Here is a 24,541-nt window from a genome sequence, read left to right as displayed (position 1 = left end):
AGACTGCCAGTAGTAGGCCATTACTAATTAACCAAGCCTTAGTATCGGGAGGAACTTGGTTGCCTTTCATCTGTGGTTCGGCTAACCATGAAGTGTTATAGGGTCAATGTTGCACATTACACAAGCTTGCTTTACCTTTGGGGGTTGTATATATGAAAAAAGTAATGCTTCAAATTATTCTGAGCTATATTGTACTTTCATAGCTGTAATGCTATACCCGTTACAGAGCAATGTGTACAAAAGAAGCTTGAATGTTATTTGAGATGTCATCAGCGATATCATAGAACATGTCATGAGTGATATAATGTGAGGTCATAAACAGTGCATGGAGGAGGTGCAAATTATAGTTAGTTTTGCTTACTATAGCTGGTGAATGTGTGTGTGCTTTTTTGTAGTTCAAAATGTTAATGTTGTCACTGACGTAATCATGACTATTTTACTTTACACGGTTTCTTCAGTGAATTTGTAGCTTTTTTTTTTTTTTTTTTTAAACGAATAGTAATCCTTTACTACCATATGCAAAGCGAATCCCAGCAGGGCCTTATGTTTTTTTTGTTTTTTTTTTTAACGAGGGGAGGGGGTCCAAATAGCCTCCCCCAATCTTTGAGCGAGCCTTATTAGGCCCTGGGGACCCATCCCCCCCCAGGTCCCTATGTTTTTATTTTATTATAAAGGGAATGAGGAGCAAGTGCACCCCCCTTCTCCCTGTGTCATTTAAGAACCTGGGGACCCCCCCACCAATATCCAGGGCATTGTTTTTCCACTTTCTAAGGGGAGGGGGCAGCGCAGCTTCCCTGAGCCTTTAAAAGGCCCTGGGGATTCCTTCCCCTGGGACATATCTCTTTTAAATAGAAGGGGGGGACGTGGCACCCTCCTCGATCATCATTCGGTCATGGGGACCCCATCAGTAAAAGCCCTAATGTATTTTCAAAGGGAGTGGAACTGAGTGCCTTTCCATCCTGAGCTTTATTAGGTGTACCACACCCACCAAGGCAGTTTTTTTTATTTTTAAATATAAAGGAGAGGGGGCTGCACGGTCCCTCTCTGTGAGCCTTTTTCTGGCCCCAGGGACACATTACAATCATTGGAATCGAGGGGTCCCCAGGGCCCCTGCACCCCAGCAGACTCCCCAGATGTAGTGGGAACTAGCTTTGCTGCTACCTGCAGGGAGCAGCTACTTATGCTGCTCCCTCCGAGCGTGAGCAATATTTTTATCTGTTTCCCTGTCCGCACAAGGGCGGCAAAAAAACAAAGATCAAAAGTCTGCTCCCAGGCAGTGGGAGCATTTTAAAGCTTCTGTCAGCTGGGAACAGACTGTTTGATCCCGCTTGGCAGGAGATTAAAAAATGCTCCTGCCAAGCGGGAGGAAACAGGTTTCCCTGCCCAAGCATGTATTTGCAGGGAAACCACTATGTCCTGGTAATAGGCTCCCTGGGAGAAAGCTAGTGAGCCTGCCTCAGGGTATGGGGTCCCAGGGGCTTTAATGGTCTCAGGTAATTTGGGGGGTGGGGGGAGATGGCCCAAGAGAAATAAAGCTCTATGGCCAAATCAGGCTGCTCCATTTTTTTTTTGTTTTACTTGCCACTCCCTGAAGAATCTCTCAAGCTTCTTGCAGAACCAACCACCCAGATATACAAATATTTTTTCATCTTAATTTCTCAAAAACTACTGCACGGAAATCACAAAAAGCACAATCTGCAGGCCAAGATCTAGCCTTATGCCAAATTTAGTGCAATTTCGTTCATTAGTTTTTGCTGCAGCCATACAGTAACTAGTTAAAAAGTTGAATCTTTTTGAAAAGTTTCGTGGAGATTCATCAAACTGGGTCAAAGTTACTAGCAACACAAAAAATGTTTACCCTGTGGAACAGGTGGCCTAAGTACCCAGTGGGGACCGGCCACTGGGATATATATTTAGACCGATATAGATCTATATAGATAGACAAAAACAGATAGAGAGATAAAGAGAGACAGACAGACAGATAGATATAGACACAGACATAGTGGACCAGGTCCTGGGGCGGGTTTTATTTTAAAATGGGGGAGGTGAGGGCACACATGGTTCCCCTCCCACAGCCTGTTTTCAGCCCTTGGGACTGCGACCTCCCTGGGGCCAAGCCAATTTGTACAAGGAGGAGGGGGCAACAACAACCACCTACAGGGCAGTTTTCGGCCCTGGGGACCACTGCCTCGGGGGCATAGCTGTGCACTGTCTAAAAGGAGTGGGGCAGCTCAGCCCCCCTCCTGGAGCTATTAATGGCCCTGCAGACCACCACCACCTCCCCCAGGGGCTGGCTCCTGCTATGTCTTGAGGTGCCCACCTGGTGGAAGCAGACTTTATCAGTTTCCTTGCCTGCTGTTAAGCGAGCTGGGAAACGAATAAAAAAAATCCTCTCATCTGCAAGGGTAGAGCAAGCCACATCGGGTATTAAAATTTCAGAAATTTTAGGAGGATGGGCCTTCCTAGATCGGAGGTCATTTTTAGGCCACAATGAACACAAACATGGCTATTTTATTTACCCTTTAGCCTCAAGATCAAAAGAGCATATTGAATTCTCTCAAGGTTTCCATTTAACTTTCATTGGGGAAATCCACTTCAGACAGCCTTTCAAACGGCAGCTATGTTCCCCTCAATGGTGAAGACTGTTGTGGGATGCGAGCTGGAACAGTTTATGTTGTTTCGGTCTCTAAGTTTGTTACATGCTGTGGGAACGTACATTTTCCTCCATTTCCAATAACTTTGGCTATCATAGTTGGTGTTTTGCTGTTGCTATTTTGTTATGCGCAATGGCTGCCCAGCCGTAACTAGAAGTAAAGAAAGTGCTCCCATCGGCGCAGCTGTGTCGTGAACACATGATGCAGTATTTTGGAGCAACACTCCTGGAGCAATTGGAGTGTGATTGGCCTCTGTCATTCAGACCAGATTTACATTGTGTGCAGCCCGTGTTTCGGTGTCTCTGATGCTCTTTGGAACATGCACTGGAAGTTTGTCTTTCTATGCAGCACCTGCTTTCTTTGGACGCTCATCTGTTGATGTTCTTGCTAAGGGTTAATTACCAGACATGCGCCTTGAGGGTGCGTTTGCTACGGGAAGCTACTTATGAGTTGCCCTTCCTGGAGGATGTGGCTCTTGACTCATCATAGGGCACACCATGGAATGGAGCCTTGGCTGAGGCTCAGGCTATGGAACACAACTGCTCCTTGATCGTTCTCGGCGATGCCTTTCCAACTTTAACACCTGCTGAAGTGGAAGACTTCCTGTCCTCCACTGTCCTGGAATCAATTATAAATTCTAAAAATAACTATGACTCTTGAAATTTGGTCCTTTTTATGCCACAAGTTAACAATTTTAAATTGTCCTTTTATACGCTCGTGTCCTTTCAATTTGACATTTTTGACACTTTTACATATGTATCGTAGGTTGAGCTTAGTAGCTTTTAAGTATATTTAGGCTTCGAACCACCTTCAACCAACAAGGGGAGGGTGTTGTGTAGCCATTTTAGTTATAGCTTCATGCACGTTATTTTAACATACCAGGCCTGCCGCTGTGCACTTTAACCTAGATATATTTTATTCGGCTTTGCTTTATTATTGTTACAATAGACCCTTTTACAGTCTTGTTTTATTTTCTATCTCAGTGTTTTTGCCTAGGCCATTACTCCTTCTCAAACAAGACATTCTTGCTCGCTCTGTGCTTTTTTCCAAGGCTGCAGTAAGATAGGTTGTCGGTGAACGTGGTAGAAGTTTAATCTCTGACATTCATAGAAAATACATATTACTACATAGGAACATTTTCTTAGAACACCAGCTTTTTTTATTATAAAAACACTTTCCCTGTCCCGTACACGTTAGAGGGAGATTCTAGCGAGAGAACCACAATTGTATGCCGATTGCTTCACTGCAGCTGTCTTTACAGACTTCAGGCCTTTGCTAAGGTATGGGGGATGATGTCTTCCCAGGGGAACTTGGAAGGGCAGAATTAGAACTTAACATGCTGTGCTCTATCATAGCCTACGTAGGAATTAGTCTGTTGACTCTAGTGACAATATGGTAGCATTATTTTATGTTTCATCAGTCAGGTAATTCATTTTAGAGTTTTTAGAAGTAGACAGTGGATTTTCCAGGAAGCTGCAATGCAATCCTGTGGAGGCAAACAATGACGGCAACCCAAGCAGAGTACAGCGACTTACGGGACCAATCTCCTGGACTTTAGGTGAGTTTGGGGCAAGGTCCAAGGCCACACCAACACGTCACCTTGGAAAGCTCTGATGCATTCGGGTGCAGAGGTGTACTGCAGCATTGGGTGTCCCATTCAAGTCTATGAGTATCAGTCCTATTACAAAGTTGCTGCAGGGATGGACTGGAAGGACAGTCTAGAGGAACCCACAAGTGGGCTTGAGCCTTGAGGTCCTCGAGCAGGTGGGGATACAGTCAGTCCACTCCTCCTTGGGCATAGGGCGCAGGTGCCATGGTGTCTTCTGGCATCGGATCCGGTACTAGAGTTCCTCACGATTGAAAGGGGCCCTGAAAAACTCTGCAGGCATGGACTGGGGTCCAGTCTGACCAAGCCAACAAGTGGGCTCAGGTTTCACGAGGCGGGGAGACAACCTTGATTCTCTTCTCGTTGGGTCAGGGCAGACGGGTGCAGAGGTGTCCTAAGGCATCGGGTCTTAGTCTCCCCAGCTACTCGGATTTGCAGGAGGGTCTGCAGAAAGTCTACAGACGTTGTTGTGAAGTACACAGTGGGTGAGCACAGGGTGGGCTTATTTTCTGGACAGCCTTGGAACCACGCTGACATCGTTGGACCACTTGAACACGGACTGGGTGCCTCAGTGCAGTGGTTATGTCTGGTTTCTGTCAGTCCCAGCCCTCGACGGTCTTTCTTAGGGGGCCTGCGGAAGTAGGAGGCAGCTCCTCTACTCCAAGGGAGTTATTCCTGGCAATTGACAAATCAATGACAGCTCTTCCAGTTTCATGGAGGCTGCAGAGGCGGGAGAGGTCAGTTAGTTACTCCTCGAGTATCGGGTGCAGCAGGCAGGCCAGCAAGGTTGGCGCCAAGTCAATTGTGCTCCTCAGTTCTCTGGTTCAGCAGGCCTCTTGTCCACTCCATTTGTGTCCAGTGAAGATCTGGTATCAGGGGGTCCCCTAAATACTCAACTTAGGGGGCATTAAGGGTAGAAGTCATGGGCTACTTACTGTTGGGGTCACTACACCCCCTAGATGACCAGTTTCTGTGGGGAGTGAGCATCACCCTGTCCACAGTTCCTAAATTGCACACATGCAAGACGGTGGAATTTTCTGTCATGTCCACTTCAGGCTGGATAGGGTTGTTGCCAGTCTGGAAGTCTGACGCCTCCTGCATAGCTAATTTTCCCACCAGTTCAGGTGTCAAATGGGCCCTGGGGCAGGGGTTGGCATCTTCCTCTGTGGAACCCAGATCTGCATAACAAAGCGCCTTGAGACCCTCATGGGTGAGTAGCCGCGCTTTACAATTACTGACTGATTGATTGAAAGGTGTTTGCCTTCTTTGAAGCTCCTGTCTTGGAATCTAGTTCACCCCGTGGGGGATGGGTGGGTAACACCCCAGCCCACACAGGCTTTTGCTTCTGACCTCTCAAGAGCAGAAGCTTTCACTTTGGGAGGTTAGATTGTTGCCTGTTGGTGGGCAGGCTGGCCAGAACTGGTCAGTGAGCTCACCAGCAGTTGGTAGGTTTTTAGGGGGCACCGCTAGGTGACCTCTGAGTGCATTTATTAATAAATCCATCACTGGAATCAGTGAGGGCTTATTAATACATTATGTTTGATATCAAACATCCCTAGGTTCAGAGAAGCAGTCATGTAAATCAAGAACTCGTACGTACCAGTGTCCAGCACAAGCATTTAAAATGGCTACCCTGCACATTTATTATATCTAAGAATCGACAAAGGCATAGTAGGGGAAATATTTGCTCATGCATATATGTCCTCACTTATAATATAATGCACCTTCCCTTAGGGCTGAAGGCCTGCTGTAGGGGTGTCTTACAGATATTACAAGCAGTATTCTAGGGGTCATGGCACACAAGTGTGTGCCATGTTGTGTATTCAATTTTGGGAACACCTTGTAACACAGCTGCAATGGCAGTCTGCATAAGGTTGGTGTTGGGTTCCTTAGAGTGACACAAGTGGTGGTGCAGCTCTGAGAGGGTCCTCTTCAGTACCCATGTCCTAGGTACCAAGAGTACAACTTAGTAGGGAGTTATAGAGGGCTGAAGTGCCTGGTCACTTAGGGATCAAGTGACCAGGTATCTTGTTTTAGGAAAGGAACAGTGGCACTTGGGAGGCTGGTTAGCAGGAGCCTAGTGCACTTTAGTAAAAGTTGCACCCAAAAACCCAACAAAAAGTGGGGATGGGTACTGCAACCAGAACCCAGCTCCCTACATTTGGTTTCAAAGCGGTCAAAGGCTGCACAATGACCTGGTGAGTTGCGTATAGTAATTCCAGTGTGATGATGCCGAAAATCTGGTCCTGCAGTGAGGCGGTCCGCAATCTTAGAGATGTGTCGGAACCTGATGGCAGAAAAACAAATAAATCTAAAGAAGTCTATGTGCTGATCCATTGTTGGGTTTGGGGGGGAAGGTATCCCGAGTCACCTCAAACATGAAACCTCTACCCTGAAAAGAAAAAAATAACTTGCACCCTACAAGACATGGCAGAAGAGTGGCGAAGCATGGAATTTACACCACCACAAGCTGTAAACCTCCAATTTGTACATTCAGACTCACATGATTAAGGTTCAGCGTGACTTAACCAGAAAGATTACAACTACTTGTTGTATGAAATATTCAGAGAATGTTTTATCGGAGGACATCAAGAAGCTATCTGAGGACATGACTCAGAAGTTAGGAATTAAGGTTACTGAACAGCAAATAGTCCAGAAAATTGATCTGATTTAGTTTTTGCTTTTTCTTGAACTGTACCTTGTTGCACATTTGAACCATATCCATATGATGCCTACACATACATCCAGCTAGACTCTAAACCCCTCTATTTATTTCTCTCTCCTGCTTCCAGCCTAGTGTTCTGAAGTGCCTTATACAACATGTTAGTGATAACCAAACTGTATTAATACATTTTAAGGAGAGGAATTTGTGCCGTACAAGCTTCACCTTCCAAGGTGTGCCTTCTTTATTTAAAAAAAAAAAAAAAAAAAAAAAAAGCATACTATCAGCATCTGACCATAACCCTTCTTAGCCGAGAGCTTATTCACAGCAATTCAATATTGCAGAATAACACTGAAGGTCCCAAATATATGGGGAATGGGAGGAAATGCCAGTTTTCAGCTACAGGGAGTAAGAAACAACACCTCTAGGGTTGCTCTATCATACGGCCTTCCACAAAAATAGCTTTGCTGGAAACCAAGAGGGCAGTTAAGGTCAGGACAATCCTTAGAGACTTCCAAACTGCATGTCACAGCAAAACGTTAGTAAAGTAATTAGCAGCACTGAAAGTGTTTTCAAACCACTATGGTCAAAGCACTGTATACTAACATTAATGTTAATAACAATGTAGTCAACTGCCTGTCCGTTGCCCCTTAAATATGCTTTATGGAAAGAAATAAAAAAGTATTGGAATGCTCAGTATTTCAGTAAATTAGAAAATGAAATCAGGACACTGCTCAGGTGTTATGGTGGAAGGTTCCAGTACACAATGGAGTTTCTAGTAGAGGAACATTTAACTTCCATAAGAATTTAAGGAGCACATCTGCATTGATGCACTTACCAAAATTATCGTTCTGGAAAGCAGGGACTGGATTATCACCTTCTTCCAGCTCAGCTTGCAGTCTGATGTTGACATGGTTTATTAGATGAGAGAAGAGGGCAAGAGTGAAAGCTATAGCTGCACTGTACTGCTTGGAACCTGCGAAGGAAAAAAACGAGTCAACTGAAGAATTACCATTGAAGGACGTGAATGAACGCCAGCACCCTTTAGCGAACACACATTTAAAAATAAAACAATGCACAGTATTGGGTTTCAAGGTTGATGCAAATTGTAAGTATGTAACAGGAAAATGAAATCCAATTAAATTCACTTTATCTCATCTAGGGTAGATTGACCATTCTTCAAACTGATAACTTAAGAGGAGGTTGTACTGTCTTGCTTCAGATTTTTCTTCCTACATTAATATACCTTACTGTCCATGCAGGGCAAATTAACCAAAGATCTTAGTCTGGGTAAGTTCAGAACTCATACTACGGCAAGTCACAATGATATTCCAAAGACTTGTACAAGTCAGAAATGATTAACCCAAACATCTAAAGCTTCATTCATCCATCAGCAACTAGTTAACAAATGTAAGGATGTTAAGAGTGGATAGTCAATTTTGCTGCTCTATAACTATATTTAAAAACCTGGCTTAGTGGCGTTGGGCGCCCACAGTGGGTTGGGCATAGGCCCTAGCTGCAGATTCAACACTTCTCTCATTGACATTATGTACTATTTAAAAAGCTATAATGATTTTTACCAGTATCTTGACACCCAACATTCCATATAATGAAAATGTCACTTACCCAGTGTACATCTGTTCGTGGCATCAGTCGCAGTAGATTCGCATGTTCTGCAATAGCTCGCCATCTGGTGTTGGGCCGGAGTGTTACAAGTTGTTTTTCTTCGAAGAAGTCTTTCGAGTCACGGGACCGAGTGACTCCTCCTTTTGTCTCCATTGCGCATGGGCGTCGACTCCATCTTCGATTGTTTTTCCCCGCAGAGGGTGAGGTAGGAGTTGAATTGTAGTAATAGTGCCCATGCAATGGAGTGACTAAGTATGCACCTATTTAAGGTTGAGATGACACATATATAAATAATTGAAGGTAACTTCCAAACTGCTACAGGCTCCCGGGGAGGCGGGTGGGCACATGCGAATCTACTGCGACTGATGCCACGAACAGATGTACACTGGGTAAGTGACATTTTCAGTTCGATGGCATCTGTCGCTGTAGATACGCATGTTCTGCATAGACTAGTAAGCAGTTATTTCCCCAAAAGCGGTGGATCAGCCTGTAGGAGTGGAAGTAGTCTGAAATAATGTTCTTAATACAGCTTGACCTACTGTGGCTTGTTGTGCGGATAACACGTCTACACAGTAGTGCTTGGTGAATGTGTGAGGCGTAGACCATGTGGCTGCCTTACATATTTCTTGCATTGGGATGTTTCCTAGAAAGGCCATGGTAGCACCTTTCTTTCTGGTTGAGTGTGCCCTTGGTGTAATGGGCAGCTGTCGTTTAGCTTTAAGGTAGCAGATTTGGATGCATTTAACTATCCATCTGGCTATACCTTGTTTTGAAATTGGGTTTCCTGCATGAGGTTTTTGAAATGCAATAAAGAGTTGTTTAGTCTTTCTGATGTTTTTTGTTCTGTCAATGTAATACATCAATGCTCTTTTGACATCTAATGTATGTAGTGCCCTTTCAGCTACGGTATCTGGCTGTGGAAAGAACACTGGAAGTTCCACTGTTTGATTTAGATGGAACGGTGAAATAACCTTTGGCAAAAATTTAGGATTGGTCCTTAGGACGACTTTATTTTTGTGTAGTTGTATAAAAGGTTCCTGTATTGTAAACGCCTGAATCTCGCTTACTCTTCTTAGGGAAGTAATGGCGATGAGAAATGCCACCTTCCAGGTTAGGAACTGTATGTCGCAGGAGTGCATGGGTTCAAAAGGTGGACCCATAAGTCTAGTTAGGACAACATTTAGGTTCCATGAAGGAACAGGTAGTGTTCTTGGTGGTATAATTCTCCTAAGGCCCTCCATGAATGCTTTAATGACTGGTATCTTATATAGGGAAGTTGAATAGGTAGTCTGCAGGTATGCAGATATTGCTGCAAGGTGTATTTTAATGGAAGAGAAAGCTAGGTTAGATTTTTGTAAGTGAAGCAAGTAACCCACTACATGTTCTGGAGTTGTGTGTAATGGTTGTATTTGATTAATATGGCAGTAGCAAACAAACCTCTTCCATTTACTTGCATAACAGTGCCTGGTGGATGGCCTTCTGGCTTGTTTTATGACTTCCATACATTCCTGGGTAAGTTGTAAGTGCCCGAATTCTAGGATTTCAGGAGCCAGATTGCTAGATTCAGCGATGCTGGATCTGGGTGTCTGATCTTTTGGTTGTGCTGTGTCAACAGATCTGGCCTGTTGGGCAATTTGATGCAGGGTACCACTGATAGGTCTAGCAGCGTTGTGTACCAGGGTTGCCTTGCCCAAGTTGGTGCTATCAATATGAGTTTGAGTTTGCTTTGACTGAGTTTGTTTACCAGGTAAGGAAGGAGAGGGAGAGGAGGAAAAGCGTAAGCAAATATCCCTGACCAGTTCATCCATAGGGCATTGCCTTGGGATTGTTTGTGTGGGTATCTGGATGCGAAGTTTTGGCATTTTGCGTTCTCCCTTGTCACAAACAAGTCTATCTGAGGTGTTCCCCAGAGTTTGAAATAAGTGTTCAGAATTTGGGGGTGAATTTCCCATTCGTGGACCTGTTGGTGATCTCGAGAGAGATTGTCTGCGAGTTGATTTTGGATCCCTGGTATAAACTGTGCTATTAGGCGAATTTGGTTGTGAATTGCCCAATGCCAAATTTTTTGTGCTAGCAGGCTTAACTGCGTGGAGTGCGTCCCCCCCTAATACATTGTTGTCATGTTGTCTGTTTTGACGAGAATGTATTTGTGAACTATTATTGGTTGGAAAGCTTTTAGTGCTTGAAAAACTGCTAGAAGTTCTAGGTGATTGATATGCAGTTTTGTTTGATGTACGTTCCATTGTCCTTGTATGCTGTGTTGATCGAGGTGTGCTCCCCACCCTGTCATGGAAGCATCTGTTGTTATTACGTATTGTGGCACTGGGTCTTGGAAAGGCCGCCCCTTGTTTAAATTTATGTTGTTCCACCACAGAAGCGAGAGGTAAGTTTGGCGGTCTATTAACACCAGATCTAGAAGGTGACCCTGTCCTTGAGACCACTGTGATGCTAGGCATTGTTGTAATGGCCTCATGTGCAGTCTTGCGTTTGGGACAATGGCTATGCATGAAGACATCATGCCTAGGAGTTGTAATACCATCTTTGCTTGTATCTTTTGTGTTGGATACATGCGTTGTATGATGGTGTTGAAATTTAGAATTCTTTGTGGACTTGGAGTGGCTACTCCCTTTGATGTGTCTATTATGGCTCCTAGGTATTGTTGTACCTTGCGCGGCAGAATGTTGGATTTTGTAAAGTTGACGGTGAACCCGAGTTTGAAGAGGGTTTGTATGATCTGATTTGTGTGATTTGAGCACTCTATGAACGAATGGGCCTTGATTAGCCAGTCGTCCAAATATGGGAACACATGTATTTGCTGCCTTCTTATGTGTGCAGCGACTACCGCTAGACATTTGGTAAAGACTCTTGGTGCGGTTGTTAATCCGAAAGGCAGTACCTTGAATTGGTAATGTATTCCTTTGAATACAAACCTTAGGTATTTCCTGTGCGATGGGTGTATTGGTATATGGAAATAAGCATCCTTGAGGTCTAAAGTTGCCATGTAGTCGTGTAGTTTTAGCAATGGCAATACTTCTTGTAGTGTGACCATGTGGAAGTGGTCTGATTTGATGAAAGTGTTCACTACTCTGAGGTCTAGGATTGGTCTCAGCGTTTTGTCCTTCTTTGGTATCAGAAAGTACAGTGAGTAAACTCCTGTGTTTATTTGTGTGTTTGGCACTAATTCGATTGCATTCTTTTGCAATAGTGCCTGCACTTCTATCTCCAGGAGATTGGAATGGTGTGTTGTTAAATTTTGTGCTTTTGGTGGTATGTTTGGAGGGAATTGTAGAAATTCTATGCAATAACCATGTTGGATAATTGCTAGAACCCAAGTGTCTGTAGTGATTTCCTCCCATGCTTTGTAATAATGACCTATTCTTCCCCCCACTAGTGTTGTGTGGAGGGGGTGAGTGACATGTGAGTCACTGTTTAGTAGTAGGGGTTTTGGGGCTCTGAAATCTTCCTCTATTTCTAGGGAATTGCCCTCCTCTATATTGTCCCCGAAAACCTCCTCTATACTGTCCCTGGTAACTGGACGGTGTTGCTTGTGAGGTGCTAGCTTGTGTGCTTTGACCCCGAAACCCCCCTCGAAAGGGCGTTTTACGGAATGTGCTGTAATTCCCTCTGCTCTGCGGGGAGTAGAGTGCGCCCATGGCTTTGGCAGTGTCCGTATCTTTTTTGAGTTTCTCAATCGCTGTGTCCACTTCTGGACCGAACAGTTCTTTTTCATTAAAAGGCATATTGAGAACTGCTTGTTGAATCTCTGGTTTAAATCCAGACGTTCGGAGCCATGCATGCCTTCTGATAGTTACAGATGTATTAATTGTCCGTGCAGCTGTATCTGCAGCGTCCATGGAGGAGCGTATCTGGTTGTTGGAGATGGTCTGTCCCTCCTCAACCACTTGTTTTGCCCTATTTTGTAAGTCCTTGGGCAGATGTTCAATGAGATGTTGCATCTCGTCCCAGTGGGCTCTGTCATAGCGCGCAAGTAGTGCCTGGGAGTTCGCGATGCGCCACTGGTTTGCAGCTTGTGCTGCGACTCTTTTACCAGCTGCATCGAACTTGCGGCTTTCTTTATCTGGGGGTGGTGCATCTCCAGATGTGTGAGAGTTGGCCCTTTTCCTAGCTGCTCCTACAACAACAGAGTCTGGTGGCAGCTGTGTAGTGATGAAAACCGGGTCCGTAGGAGGCGGCTTATACTTTTTTTCCACCCTTGGTGTGATTGCCCTACTTTTGACCGGCTCCTTAAAGATGTCTTTTGCGTGCCGGAGCATACCAGGGAGCATAGGCAGGCTTTGGTATGAGCTGTGGGTGGAGGAGTGTGTGTTGAATAAGAAATCATCCTCGACCTGTTCTGAGTGGAGGCTTACGTTGTGAAATTGTGCTGCTCTAGCCACCACTTGAGAGTACGCGGTGCTGTCTTCTGGTGGAGATGGCTTTGTAGGGTATGCCTCCGGACTGTTATCTGACACTGGGGCGTCGTATAGGTCCCATGCGTCCTGATCTTGGTCACCCTGGCTCATGGTGGTGTGAGCTGGGGAGTGTGATGGAGTTTGTGCTGGTGAAACGTTAATCACGGGCGGAGGAGAGGGTGGTGGTGTAACTCTTTTCACCACTTTTGGTTGTGGTGTTTGTTCCGTCTGGAACTCCAACCTTCTCTTTCTCCTAATGGGGGGGAAGGGTGCTTATTTTTCCTGTCCCCTGCTGAATGAAGATACGCTTTTGCGTATGGTCCACATCAGTTGCTTGTAGCTCTTCCTCAAACCTATGCTTCTGTATAAGAGCCTGAAGCTGGGTCGCTTGCAGTTTGTTTCGGCATCGAAACTTTGTCTGCGTGTTTTTTCGGCTCCGAGGTGACTTTTTTCCTTTTCGGGGCCGAAACCTCTCGGCGTCGATCTGTTTCGGTGCCGCTGTCTCGGCGTCGAGCCGTGTCCACACCGGCATCTCGGTGTCGAGGCTTGTCTCCAGCACTTTCTCGGTCCCGAGAAGGCTGCGTGCCGGTGTCTCGACCGGAGTCGGACGATCTCGGCACTGTTTGGGCCTTTTTCGGTGCCGACGGTCGGTCACCGAATTTATGGGTCGAGCCATGGCCTGGTGGCAGTGGCGTCCCCTGGGCCTTGTAAATGTTTCTCTGTGTGGTTTTCGACGTTTTACTCACGGTTTGTGTATCGTCGAATCCTTCGGAGTCTGAGTCTTGGATCGAGAAGGTACCTTCCTCTTCCTGTTCCTCGAACTCCCGTTGGGCTGTCGGTGCGGACGCCATCTGAAGTCTTCTGGCTCGACGGTCTCGGAGTGTTTTTCGGGACCGGAACGCACGACAGGCCTCGCAGGTGTCTTCGCTGTGCTCAGGTGACAGGCACAGGTTACAGACCAAGTGTTGGTCTGTGTAGGGGTATTTATTGTGGCATTTGGGGCAGAAACGGAACGGGGTCCGTTCCATCGGCGTTCTTCAGCACGCGGTCGGGCCGACCAGGCCCCGACGGAGGATCGAAAAACTACCCCGAAGGGCACCGGAGCTCTTCGATCTTCGATGCGGTGTGGAATCTAAGTACGCCGATCCCGAACGCAACAATACCGACGAAAATCTTCCGAAATTAGCTAATTTTCCGTTCCGAAACTCGGAGCGACAGGAACACGTCCGAACCCGATGGCGGAAAAAAAACAATCGAAGATGGAGTCGACGCCCATGCGCAATGGAGACAAAAGGAGGAGTCACTCGGTCCCGTGACTCGAAAGACTTCTTCGAAGAAAAACAACTTGTAACACTCCGGCCCAACACCAGATGGCGAGCTATTGCAGAACATGCGTATCTACAGCGACAGATGCCATCGAACATATTGTTTTCAAAATAATCCATTCAAATATAATAGAGGTTTATTTAAGCACACCACAAAATAAAGACTTACTTCTGAATAAAGAACAGTTATGGTTGTGAAGGCGCACTTACAATTTTTTAATACACGTCTATGGACTCATTATATAAAACATCATAACAAAGAGCACTCTTTCATGCATGGAGATAGCATCAGAGGCATCAGGGTAACAAAATCTTTTTACACAGACCGAGTGGTACATAAAGCACTAAAGAAAAATAAAATTGTTGGGAGACTTCAAGAATTAATGCTCAGTATTTAGAGTGCACCACGTGTCTAGCAATGCCACAATAGTGTGCGTGTAGAGAAGATGCAACTTGCCATTATTACACCATTATGAACACCTGTATAACAGAACAATTTAAACCCTCATTGCCAAATTGCAAAGGAGTTTGAAAGATTCACCTTACATGAGTTAATAAGGAAAACGCATCTCATTAGATGCAAAGGGTGTTCCATACCACCTACCTAGGACATTTTAATGTTTACAAACATCATGGCAGATTTATATGGTTTGAACGTCAGCAACAAACCATATATTTGAGGAGGTATTTTTTAATTCCTCCTTGTACAGCTTACATCTCCTATTAGTATGGCATTGTAGGACCTTTTAATATGCTGGGTAGAGGTTGAAATCAATCAGATGAGTACTTCTACCACAAAAATAAACGACAACAACTGGACAAAAACGGCAAATCTATTAAAGAGCACACCTAATGTGCTATTGTGTACTGCTCATGAGCTTTTTTTTTTTTTTTTTTAGAGCAATACGTAAATGGCTTTGGCACTTGGCTGTGTTGTACCGTAGCTGATAAGCACTGAATACCATTTTAGTGCTTTTACTAAAGGAATAACACAATGTCCACCAATCTCAAATCCTTACTTTACAGTACTACTCTCCGTTTAACTATTTCCATAAACCAAGCTGTAGGAAGCTGTCTTTCTATTTAGTATACAAAATTAGGTATACTGTACAGAGTCTCGAGGTATTTCTTATCAGTGAACAGGGGCTTGCTGCAACAACCCCCATGGTACTCTGTTTGTGGTAGTGGGGACGAACAGCCTTAGCCTTATCAGAGGAGAGTGTTGGGCACCTGCTGCATGCACAGTCAATAAATGAGAGACACTCAAAAGGGACATCTGAGACCAATTTAGAATTACATTATACAATATTTTATATATGTTTTAGCCAGCACTGGATGTTCAGGATCAGATAAGTACTTTAGGCGTTTTTACATTTGTACAGTTAAACGGTAGAAATATCATGGTTTTAAGATTTGAGGCATGAGCCTTGAATGTTATGTTAACCTATGAGAGAAGCTTTCACTGCATGGGTATACTTGCAAACGGTTGTGGAAGGTCTCCTTTGGGGGTTAAGGTGCTTAGGTTCAAGAAACCACCAGCAGTGTGGGTCACACGGACCTGGGAAAGCTGGGTTGCAGAGGTGCTGGTCGCATTGGTAGCCTCGAGAGCTACGTGGTTCAGCTGACAAAGTTTAAAGGGACCTGTCAAACAACAGGGTCTGCTGGGGGCGGGGGGATTTGGGGACAAGTCCGAAGGAACCCAACAGCGAGGTGGGGGGGGGGGGGGGGGGGGGATCTACTCGTGGGGAACCCTGGGGCAAGGGGACACCAGCAAAAGACGTTTACCTGAGCTGGTGGGCTCGAGTGCAGAGGCGCTGGGTGGTGGGGGCTACTTGTTGATAGAGGCTCTCACGTTTCTCTTAGGTACCTATAGAAGATGGGAAAGAAGCACAGCAAGACGACTTCTGAAGGGGAGATGGCCTCTGTTGAAGTCCCTCGAGGATCAGGTAAGTTTTGGCAGTAGTGGTGTTCAGATTGAACACGAACAATCTTTGGTGCTTGCAACTGGGGGTGGTACCACGGGTACTGATGCAGGGAAGCTCCAGGGAGGAACAGGGAACCAGATAGTCACGGTTGGTGCCTGTAGGCAAGTGGCTCCTCCACTCCAAGGGAGATGTTGGCCGTTTGACAAAGTGCTGGTGGCCCCCTGAGGCCTTTGGAGGATGCACACCTGCAGGCCGAGTATTGTCTTTGTGATTGTCAGGACAGGAGTAGGGAGGCAGTGTTTGGAAACAAGTCTGCAGCCGGTCCACAGGTCTCGCACTGATCAGCTCTTTGTCCTTCTTTGGTCAGTTGAATCTAAGTTCCTGGTGTCTGGGGGCCACCTAGATACAGAATTTAGGGGCATTAAGGGGAGTGTAGGGTAGTACCCAATGGGATAATTACCCCTGGGGTGACTACACCCCCTATATAACCACTTCTTGTGGGGAATGGGCATAGCCCTGTCCCACAGTTCCTACTTCTACCAAAAACAAGATGGTAGAACCCTTCTTTCATGGAGCACATCAGGCAGTCCACCTTAGGGGTGTGACTATCCTGGTAGTGCAACATACATACAATAGCTAATTTTCCGCCTTTCCTGGTGCCAAATGGACCTCAGGGCAGGGGGTGATATCTCCCAGGTCTGGGAATGCCAGGGTCTCATATCAAAGGTGGCAGGGACTTTGAAGCTCTTAGCCTTGGTAAGCAGATTCACTAGCCATCCTGCTGCTTGAGGTGTGAACACCTTCCTCCAGAGCAGGCATTGTTTCTGGCCTTGAGAAGCATGGAATCTCCGCTCCAGGGGGTCAGAAACTAGTCTGCGGTGGCAGGCTGGTTGATGCCAGTCAGCCAGCACACTAGGGGACTAGTAGGTTTTAAGATAGCACCTCTAAGGTGCCCTCTGGGTGCATGTCACAATAAATCCAATATAGCATCAGGGTGGCTTCCCTGTTCACTTGTAACATCTAGTAATGGAACTAGGCATCACAGGGTTATATCTGCTCCTGCAGACATGTCCTTACATATACTATAATGCACCCTGCCTTTAGGCTTAAGGCCTGCTGTTGGGATGACTTACATATCTTATATGCAGTGACTTCGGAATGGCATACAGTGCGTTTGCAATGCTGTGTTTTCCCTCAAGGTTTGCACCATGATACGCAGTGTACAATGGGAGGCTGCATGCAATCTGTATAGGGGTCCCTCACGGTGGAATACATGCTGCAGTCCTTAAGGATCCTCTTTGGTACCCAACCTCTAGGTACCACCTACTAGCATCTTACAAGAGTGCCAAAGGGTATGCCAATTGTGTGACAATTATAACATTTTGCCTTATTTTTAAGGAAAGAGCACTGGCAATGGGGGCCTGGTTAGCAGGGACCCAGTATACATCAGTCGAAAATCATCACTACAAGTGGCAAAAAGTGTGGGTGACCATGACCAAAAAGGGGCATTCCTATGCAAGCTCAATAACAATGACATTCAACAAATATACGTAAGCTACGACTAGTTCTACTGGTATTTACCAATGAAGTCATGGTAGTCAAGGTGCAAGTCTCATTGTAACTATCAAGCACATGGTCTGGGATTACATTCATCTTTAGTCAAAGATGCAGAGCCTTTCACGTACCTTTCTTGCACAGGGTTGCCAATTATGTTTTGTCAGCCTCTAATATATAAAGGCACTTTTGCAATTATAAATTGGCTTGACAAATCACAAACATTCAATTTTTAATTGTTTTTAAGAGCAAACATTAACCATGAAAGTAATGCCAGATAACCTTTTTTTTTTTTTGCAATTAAAGGTCCATAGCCATTAAAGGGAATTTAAAGTCCGCTTGAACTTTCAATTCAGTGCAAGGATAGCCTCTGGTGGTAGCATGCTCTACAAACGAATGCAACACTTCCATTAATTGTAGCAGTACTATTCCATAAACTAATAAAAAAAACTGATTTCATATAATGCCACTGCACTCAGCAATAAGTGATAATTCCTTACCTGTAATGCTACTTCTTGTTCAGTATACTCCAGAGTAAAGAACTGTTCTATTCCCCGAGCACTTTGTACAAATATATTTGCTTTTCTTTAAAAAATGTTTTTATTTTTTTATTTTTTTAAAGTAAATTTGAAAACCTATAAAAAGATATAATGGTCATTTTCCTTAAGCAAAAAAACAATTTTAAATGCAGAAAATGATTCACTATAAAGAACACAGACAAGACAAAGTTTGCAAATCTGTTTTTTAAACCAATAGTGAGATGAAAGAGGGACACTATAGCCTAGTAGGCTGAGGTCAGAAAATTGCAGCTTTTGCTTGAGCAAAATACATACCACTGGTTTCCCATCATGCCTTTTTAAGGCGAACGTTCTACAAACTGACCTTATAGCCACTGGAAAAGCTGCACTCCAGGAAGTACTATGAAACAGCCATATAAGAATGCTCAAATGGTGGATACATTAAATAAGGACCACATTGAGTCAGGGCTACATTAAGCTTTCACAGTGCAGGTGGTTTCCCTGGAGATCATAATTTTCTCTAAGAAGTTTTTTTACAACTGGGATTTGGAAAAAATAAAAGGTTTGTAAAGGACTTTTAATTTTTACGATGTAATACCTGCTATATGTACCTTAAATGACGAAAACTGCAGCCCAGCTTAAGCCAAATCAAGGCGCTGTAGGAGTACTGCTGTGTCTTGCCATCTGGTTGGACCAAGGTGTTTTTTGGAAACTTCAGTTGCAGACTCAGATTTTAAAGAGTATGATATTTTAGCGGATGCACAGCTTGCTTTCAAAATGTTCATGCAATTTTCCAGAAAAACGAAATTTCGATACTGCAAGCACTCAGGAGCAAAGCTGCCAAATTCAATGATGGAACACTGAGAGTCAGTATCCGGCCATTGAATAGGACTATGAGAATTGGTCTGCACAGAAGTTTCTTATGGTCATTCAAACAGATTTAGATCAGTGTACCACCACTGCTGTGGCCAATGTGACGAACAAATTTAGCAGTATTTCACTATTAGAATATGTAAGACACATCAGTGCATGTCCTACCTTTAAAATACAATGCACCCTGCCCTGGCGGCTGTCCAGGGCCTACCTTAGGGGTAACTTACCTGTAGTAAAAGAGAAGGTTTGGGCCTGGCATGTGGGTGCATTTGCTGGGTAGAAATAGCAGTTTAAAGCTGCCCACACAGACACTGCAGTGGCAGGTCTGAGACATGATTCCAGGGCTGCTCATGTGGGTGGCACAATCAATGATGCAGGCCCACTAGTGGAATTTGATTTACGGGCCCTGGACACGCAATGTGCACTATTCTAGGTACTAACTAGTAAATCAAACATGACAATCATGGGTAAACCAATCACCAATACTATTTACACAGACATCACTTGCAATTTAGCACTGGTCAGCAGTGGTAAAGGGCCTAGAGTTCTAAAGCCAACAAAAACTAAATTCAGCACAGGATCAAAAACGGGAGGTCAGAAGCAAAATGTTTGGGGATAACTGTAGGGAAGTGGTGGTTTGGTCCCTGAAGAAGCTGAGGCTATACTTATTTGGCTCTTACTTCCTTGTTCAAACCGACCACAGGCCTCTCAGATGGCTGATGCAAAAGGAGGAAGAAAACCCCAAACTGTTACGGTGGTCCATCTCTCTACAGGGAATGGACTTTACATTGGAGCATAGACCTGGGACCTACCATGCAGATGGCCTTTCCAGGCGCTTCCAATTAGAGGTCCCCTGGAATGGGTTAGAGAGGTGTGTAGGTGTAGGTGTGTGTGTAGGTGTGTGTGTAGGTGTGTGTGTAGGTGTGTGTGTAGGTGTGTGTGTAGGTGTAGGTGTGTGTGTGTAGGTGTAGGTGTAGGTGTGTGTGTGTGTGTGTGTGTGTGTGTGTGTGTGTGTGTGTGTGTGTGTGTGTGTGAGATGGGAAAGTGCCTCTTTTTGACAGGATTACCCCCCACTTTTTGCCTGATTTCTGGTGCACTTTTCAACTGAATGTTCACTGGGTACCTGCTAAATAGGTCCCCAGTACCAGATCTCTTTCTTCCAAAATTGCGCAGTTGTTTTTCCAATTGGCAAACCCTTTATTTGGCAATATAAGTCCCTAGTAAATGGTATTCTTGGTACCTAGGGCATGGGGCAGTAAATAATGCCTATGAAGGCTGCAGAACAGACAGTGCCACCTTCAAGGATCCTTTCACCAACTCCACCCAATGCTGCCATTGTAGACTGCATTTCTTGGTGCAGAGATGAAATGAAAACATAACACGGCCCACAGCCAGGGTGTCACGTTCCCTAAAACTGCAAGCAATATATTTACGTCACCCCCTCTGGCAGGCCTTACAGCCCTAAGGCAGCGTACATTATATTGCATATGTGGGGACAGCTGCATGAGCAGCTATGCCCCTTTTATGTATTTGTCAATTCTCAGGAGTAGCAAATGACCAGTGAAGCCATTTTAAGTACGAGTGCTGGATACTGGTCATTACAAGTTCACGAGCTACATAATGGCCTCATTTAAGATCGGGATGTTTGGTCTCAAACATCTCTTATTAATAAACCCCCACTGAATCCAGTGATGGATTTATTAATACATGCACACAGAGGGCACCTCAAAACCTACCAACCCCCTAGCGTGGTCATTGACTGGTGCAAACCAGTGCAGCCATCTTAGACAGTGTTCTGGCCCTCTCAAGGGCTCAGAACAAAGGCCTGCTCTGGGCTGAGTTGATAACACCTGGTCCAGGCAGGATGGCCTCTCCAGGGCAGGGAGCTTCAAGAGCCTTACCGCCTTTGAAATGCGACACAGGCCTTCCCAAATGGTGGAGGAGGCTGACCCCCAGTTCCTGACCCCACTTTTGGAGGCAGGACTGGCAGGAAAATTAGGCAGATTAAGGTGTGTGTCCATTTCATGCCAGTCCCACCCCTAAGGTGGACGAGCTGAAGTGGACACTACCTTTCAAATCCCTCCATCTTGTGTAGAAGGAATTAGGAAAATTGGGTTAGGGATGTGTCCCCTTCCCAAAGGACGAGGTCATAGGATGGGTGTAGTCACCCTAAAGGTGAGTAGCCATTGGGTACCACCTGGAACTCTGCAGCACCCCTAAATTCAGTATTTAGGTGGCACCCCTGAGCCCTAGAACTCAGATTCCTGAAGACCCAAGAAGTGCCGGACACCACAGAAGTCGCATCGGCAGAGAAGACTGAAGACACCAACTGACTTTGCCCCTGCTCTACCAACCTGTCTGCAGTCCTCGAAGAACCTGCACCCAAAAGATGACTTGTCCTAAAGCCCAATGACCTCCAAAGCCTTGGGAGGACGCTTGCCTTCAATAAAAACCAAGAAGTCCATTGGACAGCAGAGCTGTTCAAAACAACCAACTCCAAAGAAGTAGTCTCCCTGAGGAACAGCGGAACCATCTCTGGGTCCACCTCTGTACCAGACGGCCATAGCCTAAGTCCAAGTGGCCCACCGGTTCTGTGAAGGTTCCGCAACACTTCAGAACAAGAGTCCATAGTGAGCTGACCCCTGACGGACGCCACAGCCACACCTGCAGCCTCAATCAGAGGACTTCACCCTGACTGCAACCTTCTCGGTAAGCTGTTTCTGATGCTAGGACACCCCTGCAGCCGGAGACCCTGGGCCATGGGGAGCTAGACTGTCAGTGTGGCTGTCAGTGTGGCTACAACCCCTGGCATCTCTACTTACCTGTGCAGTTGTGGGTTGTCCTCGCCCGGTTTCCGGGCCAGAGCTTGCAGCCTGTTTCTGAAACTAAACTCCCACATTGGATAACATTGGATGCCTGATGCACTGGCTGCCCCTGTGCCGCTAAGGGTGTAAGTTTGGTGCTGCCTTGTGGGGCCCCCAACCTCCAGTACTTACCTCAAACCCAGGAGACCAAACTATGACACCACTTTTACTTACCTGTGAGCAGCGCATCTTCATTCACCTCCGTCTCTGTTGGTTAACACAGGGCACCCGACGCTGAATTCAACCTCTGCCGCAGGGGGTACCCTCTTGGTACTGATTTGAACCTTGCAAGGTGTTAACATGAAACCCAGAAGACTGGATTTTTAAGTCGAGTACTTACCTGTAAACCTACATTTTTGTTTTCCACCCATAGGTTAACATTAAAGACCTAAAAGTGCACTAAGTGTCAATTTGTGAAATTGGAAAGTATTTTTAATGTAAAAACTGCATAGCATATGACCAAGTTCTTTGGTTCAAAGCATACATAAAAGCAAAGGTTATTTTTCTAATTTGGTCTCCAATTTATTCTTTGAGTGTGTGTGTGTAATTTATTGCCTCTGTGAGTACAACAAATGCTTAACACAATTCCTAGATATGCCTAACCGCTCACCCTTATTACCATAGAGCATTATACCTATCTATTTTTGCCTCTGCAAACCTTTGGAGATTCAATGGACTCTGCACGGTGTACTTCATTTTAGTGCACCATACAGACAGACAGCTTCCTAAAATAACCTTGCAAAAATGGCCATTTTCAACCATCAACCTCCTCTCGTAACACCTATGAAAAATCATATTTGTCTACACAAGGTAATTTCTCCTGAAAAACTTTGGGAAGTCCACCAGAGAGGTCTATCTTAAAACCTGAGTAGGGCAGTAGCAGTCACCTTTCAGTTGCAGACATGTCAAATAACTGTCATCCTACAGCATCCATTCTCCTACTCTCCTGTTCATGAGATATTGCTGAGGATGTGCATGTGGGTGATATTTTCTTCCAGAAGAAACAATCACAGAATCCAGAAGAGGATCAGTCTAGAGAAACAAGACATTTGTCTCAGGCAGCTTTCAATTTTAATGCCTGCATGGCAGTGTCAGTACAGTCTATAGCAAAAACCTTCTCTGGAAGTAAATCAGATTGTTGAGAATATTCTCTGATAGAACGAAGATTGCAAAGACTATATGCTACAAAATCATTTAAAGGAACGAGCTGAACAAAAGCGCAGTGTGGATCTCAAATGATGATTAGATCTTGAACAGCATGATCTTCAATGCTTATGTGGACGAGTGATGTATTGAGGACCTTGAATGCTGGTATCTCCTAGGTCACCTCCTCAGATTTCTGGACCTCTCGATTTTTCTACACTCTGACTGGCGATAAGGAAGTATCGGTATGAGTAGATGTTGGTGGCAAAGTTGGTTGGGAGGGAGCACAGGCTGAGAAGCCATCAGAGGTACACGCAAGACAGCCAACAGTGGTGCAAACAGCATAGGTGATGCTCCAGAGTAGAGATCTGTGAGCAAGGTAGATAATGTTAGCACTGGCGAGACTGTTCAGGACAGGCAAAACTCTTTGGTCTAGTCCGAATCCAGTGCAAGTAGTACCTTCCAATGTTTTCATCTTCTGAACCCATTTGCAGATGAAAGGAGAGGCAACATCCCCCTCAACGTCATCTTTGTTGACGTTGCATACTTCAAACCAATACTCATCGATTATACTGTCACTGATCTTACCATGGACTTCATGGATACACAGTCAGTGAATTGGTGGAATCTGCGGTTTCCTTTCCAGGATCATCTCCTGGATCTCCTACATGAGGAGTCCCTGAAAACAGTGGAAGGAAATATAGCAGAAAGAGCACCAACTCCATGCCCCTCAGATCTTGCACACGCTGCATTGTCAAGCTTGCATTGATCCTCCCACAATCAGATCTTTTCGTTGTCCTTCTAAGACAAAATTGACAGGAGTTTGCACAGCGAGAATGGGAAGGCACTCCATAGAGATAGCAAGAGCGTCTGTTTTGTCATTATTTATATATCCCACAATTAGGACACTTCACAAAGATGGAAGGCATTTTATGAAAAGTATATTTTCTGTCAAAAAACAGAACAATGTACTTTAACACTAAACACATTGAGTCTAAGATGTTTGTCAACAGTTCGAAAAGGTTTCCAGAGAAAAAAGAACAAAAAACGAAATTAAACTTAAGACAATGGTCTGATCCAGCATACTGTCACCAGGAGCCACAAAAAGAACTGGCTCACATGTCACTCACAGGGCACAAAGGAATAATGTTGGCATGCTATGATAAAAACAGGTGCAGCAGTTTTCCCAACCTTTCAGGTTTCAGCCTATTAGACTACACAGTCTATATTTCTTAACCATTCCTTTAAAAAAGGAATGTAAAGAGGTGTATTATTGCTGTGTTATTTATATTAATCTTTGTACTGTAAATGGACTCAGAAAATAGGTGAAAATTAGCCAACGTAGACTGTCAAACATTCTATTTTTTCAATTGTTTTGT

At 44.9% G+C, this 24,541-nt stretch overlaps 1 protein-coding gene across 1 annotated transcript in view; it reads right to left on the bottom strand.

Annotated features, from left to right (window-relative positions):
* Positions 1 to 24,541, bottom strand: part of SMG5 (SMG5 nonsense mediated mRNA decay factor) — a 344,692-nt gene that overhangs the window by 197,805 nt on the left and 122,346 nt on the right. The window contains exon 11 of the mRNA XM_069218000.1: positions 7,761 to 7,898. Within this exon, the coding sequence (XP_069074101.1) occupies positions 7,761 to 7,898 (138 nt within the window). The remainder of the gene's footprint in view (positions 1 to 7,760; positions 7,899 to 24,541) is intronic.

This window comes from Pleurodeles waltl, chromosome 12, assembly GCF_031143425.1.
Source record: "Pleurodeles waltl isolate 20211129_DDA chromosome 12, aPleWal1.hap1.20221129, whole genome shotgun sequence".
Classification (NCBI taxonomy): Eukaryota; Metazoa; Chordata; class Amphibia; order Caudata; family Salamandridae; genus Pleurodeles; species Pleurodeles waltl.
The sequence above is the reverse complement of the archived record's forward strand: the minus strand, read 5'-3'. Positions and strand labels throughout refer to the sequence as shown.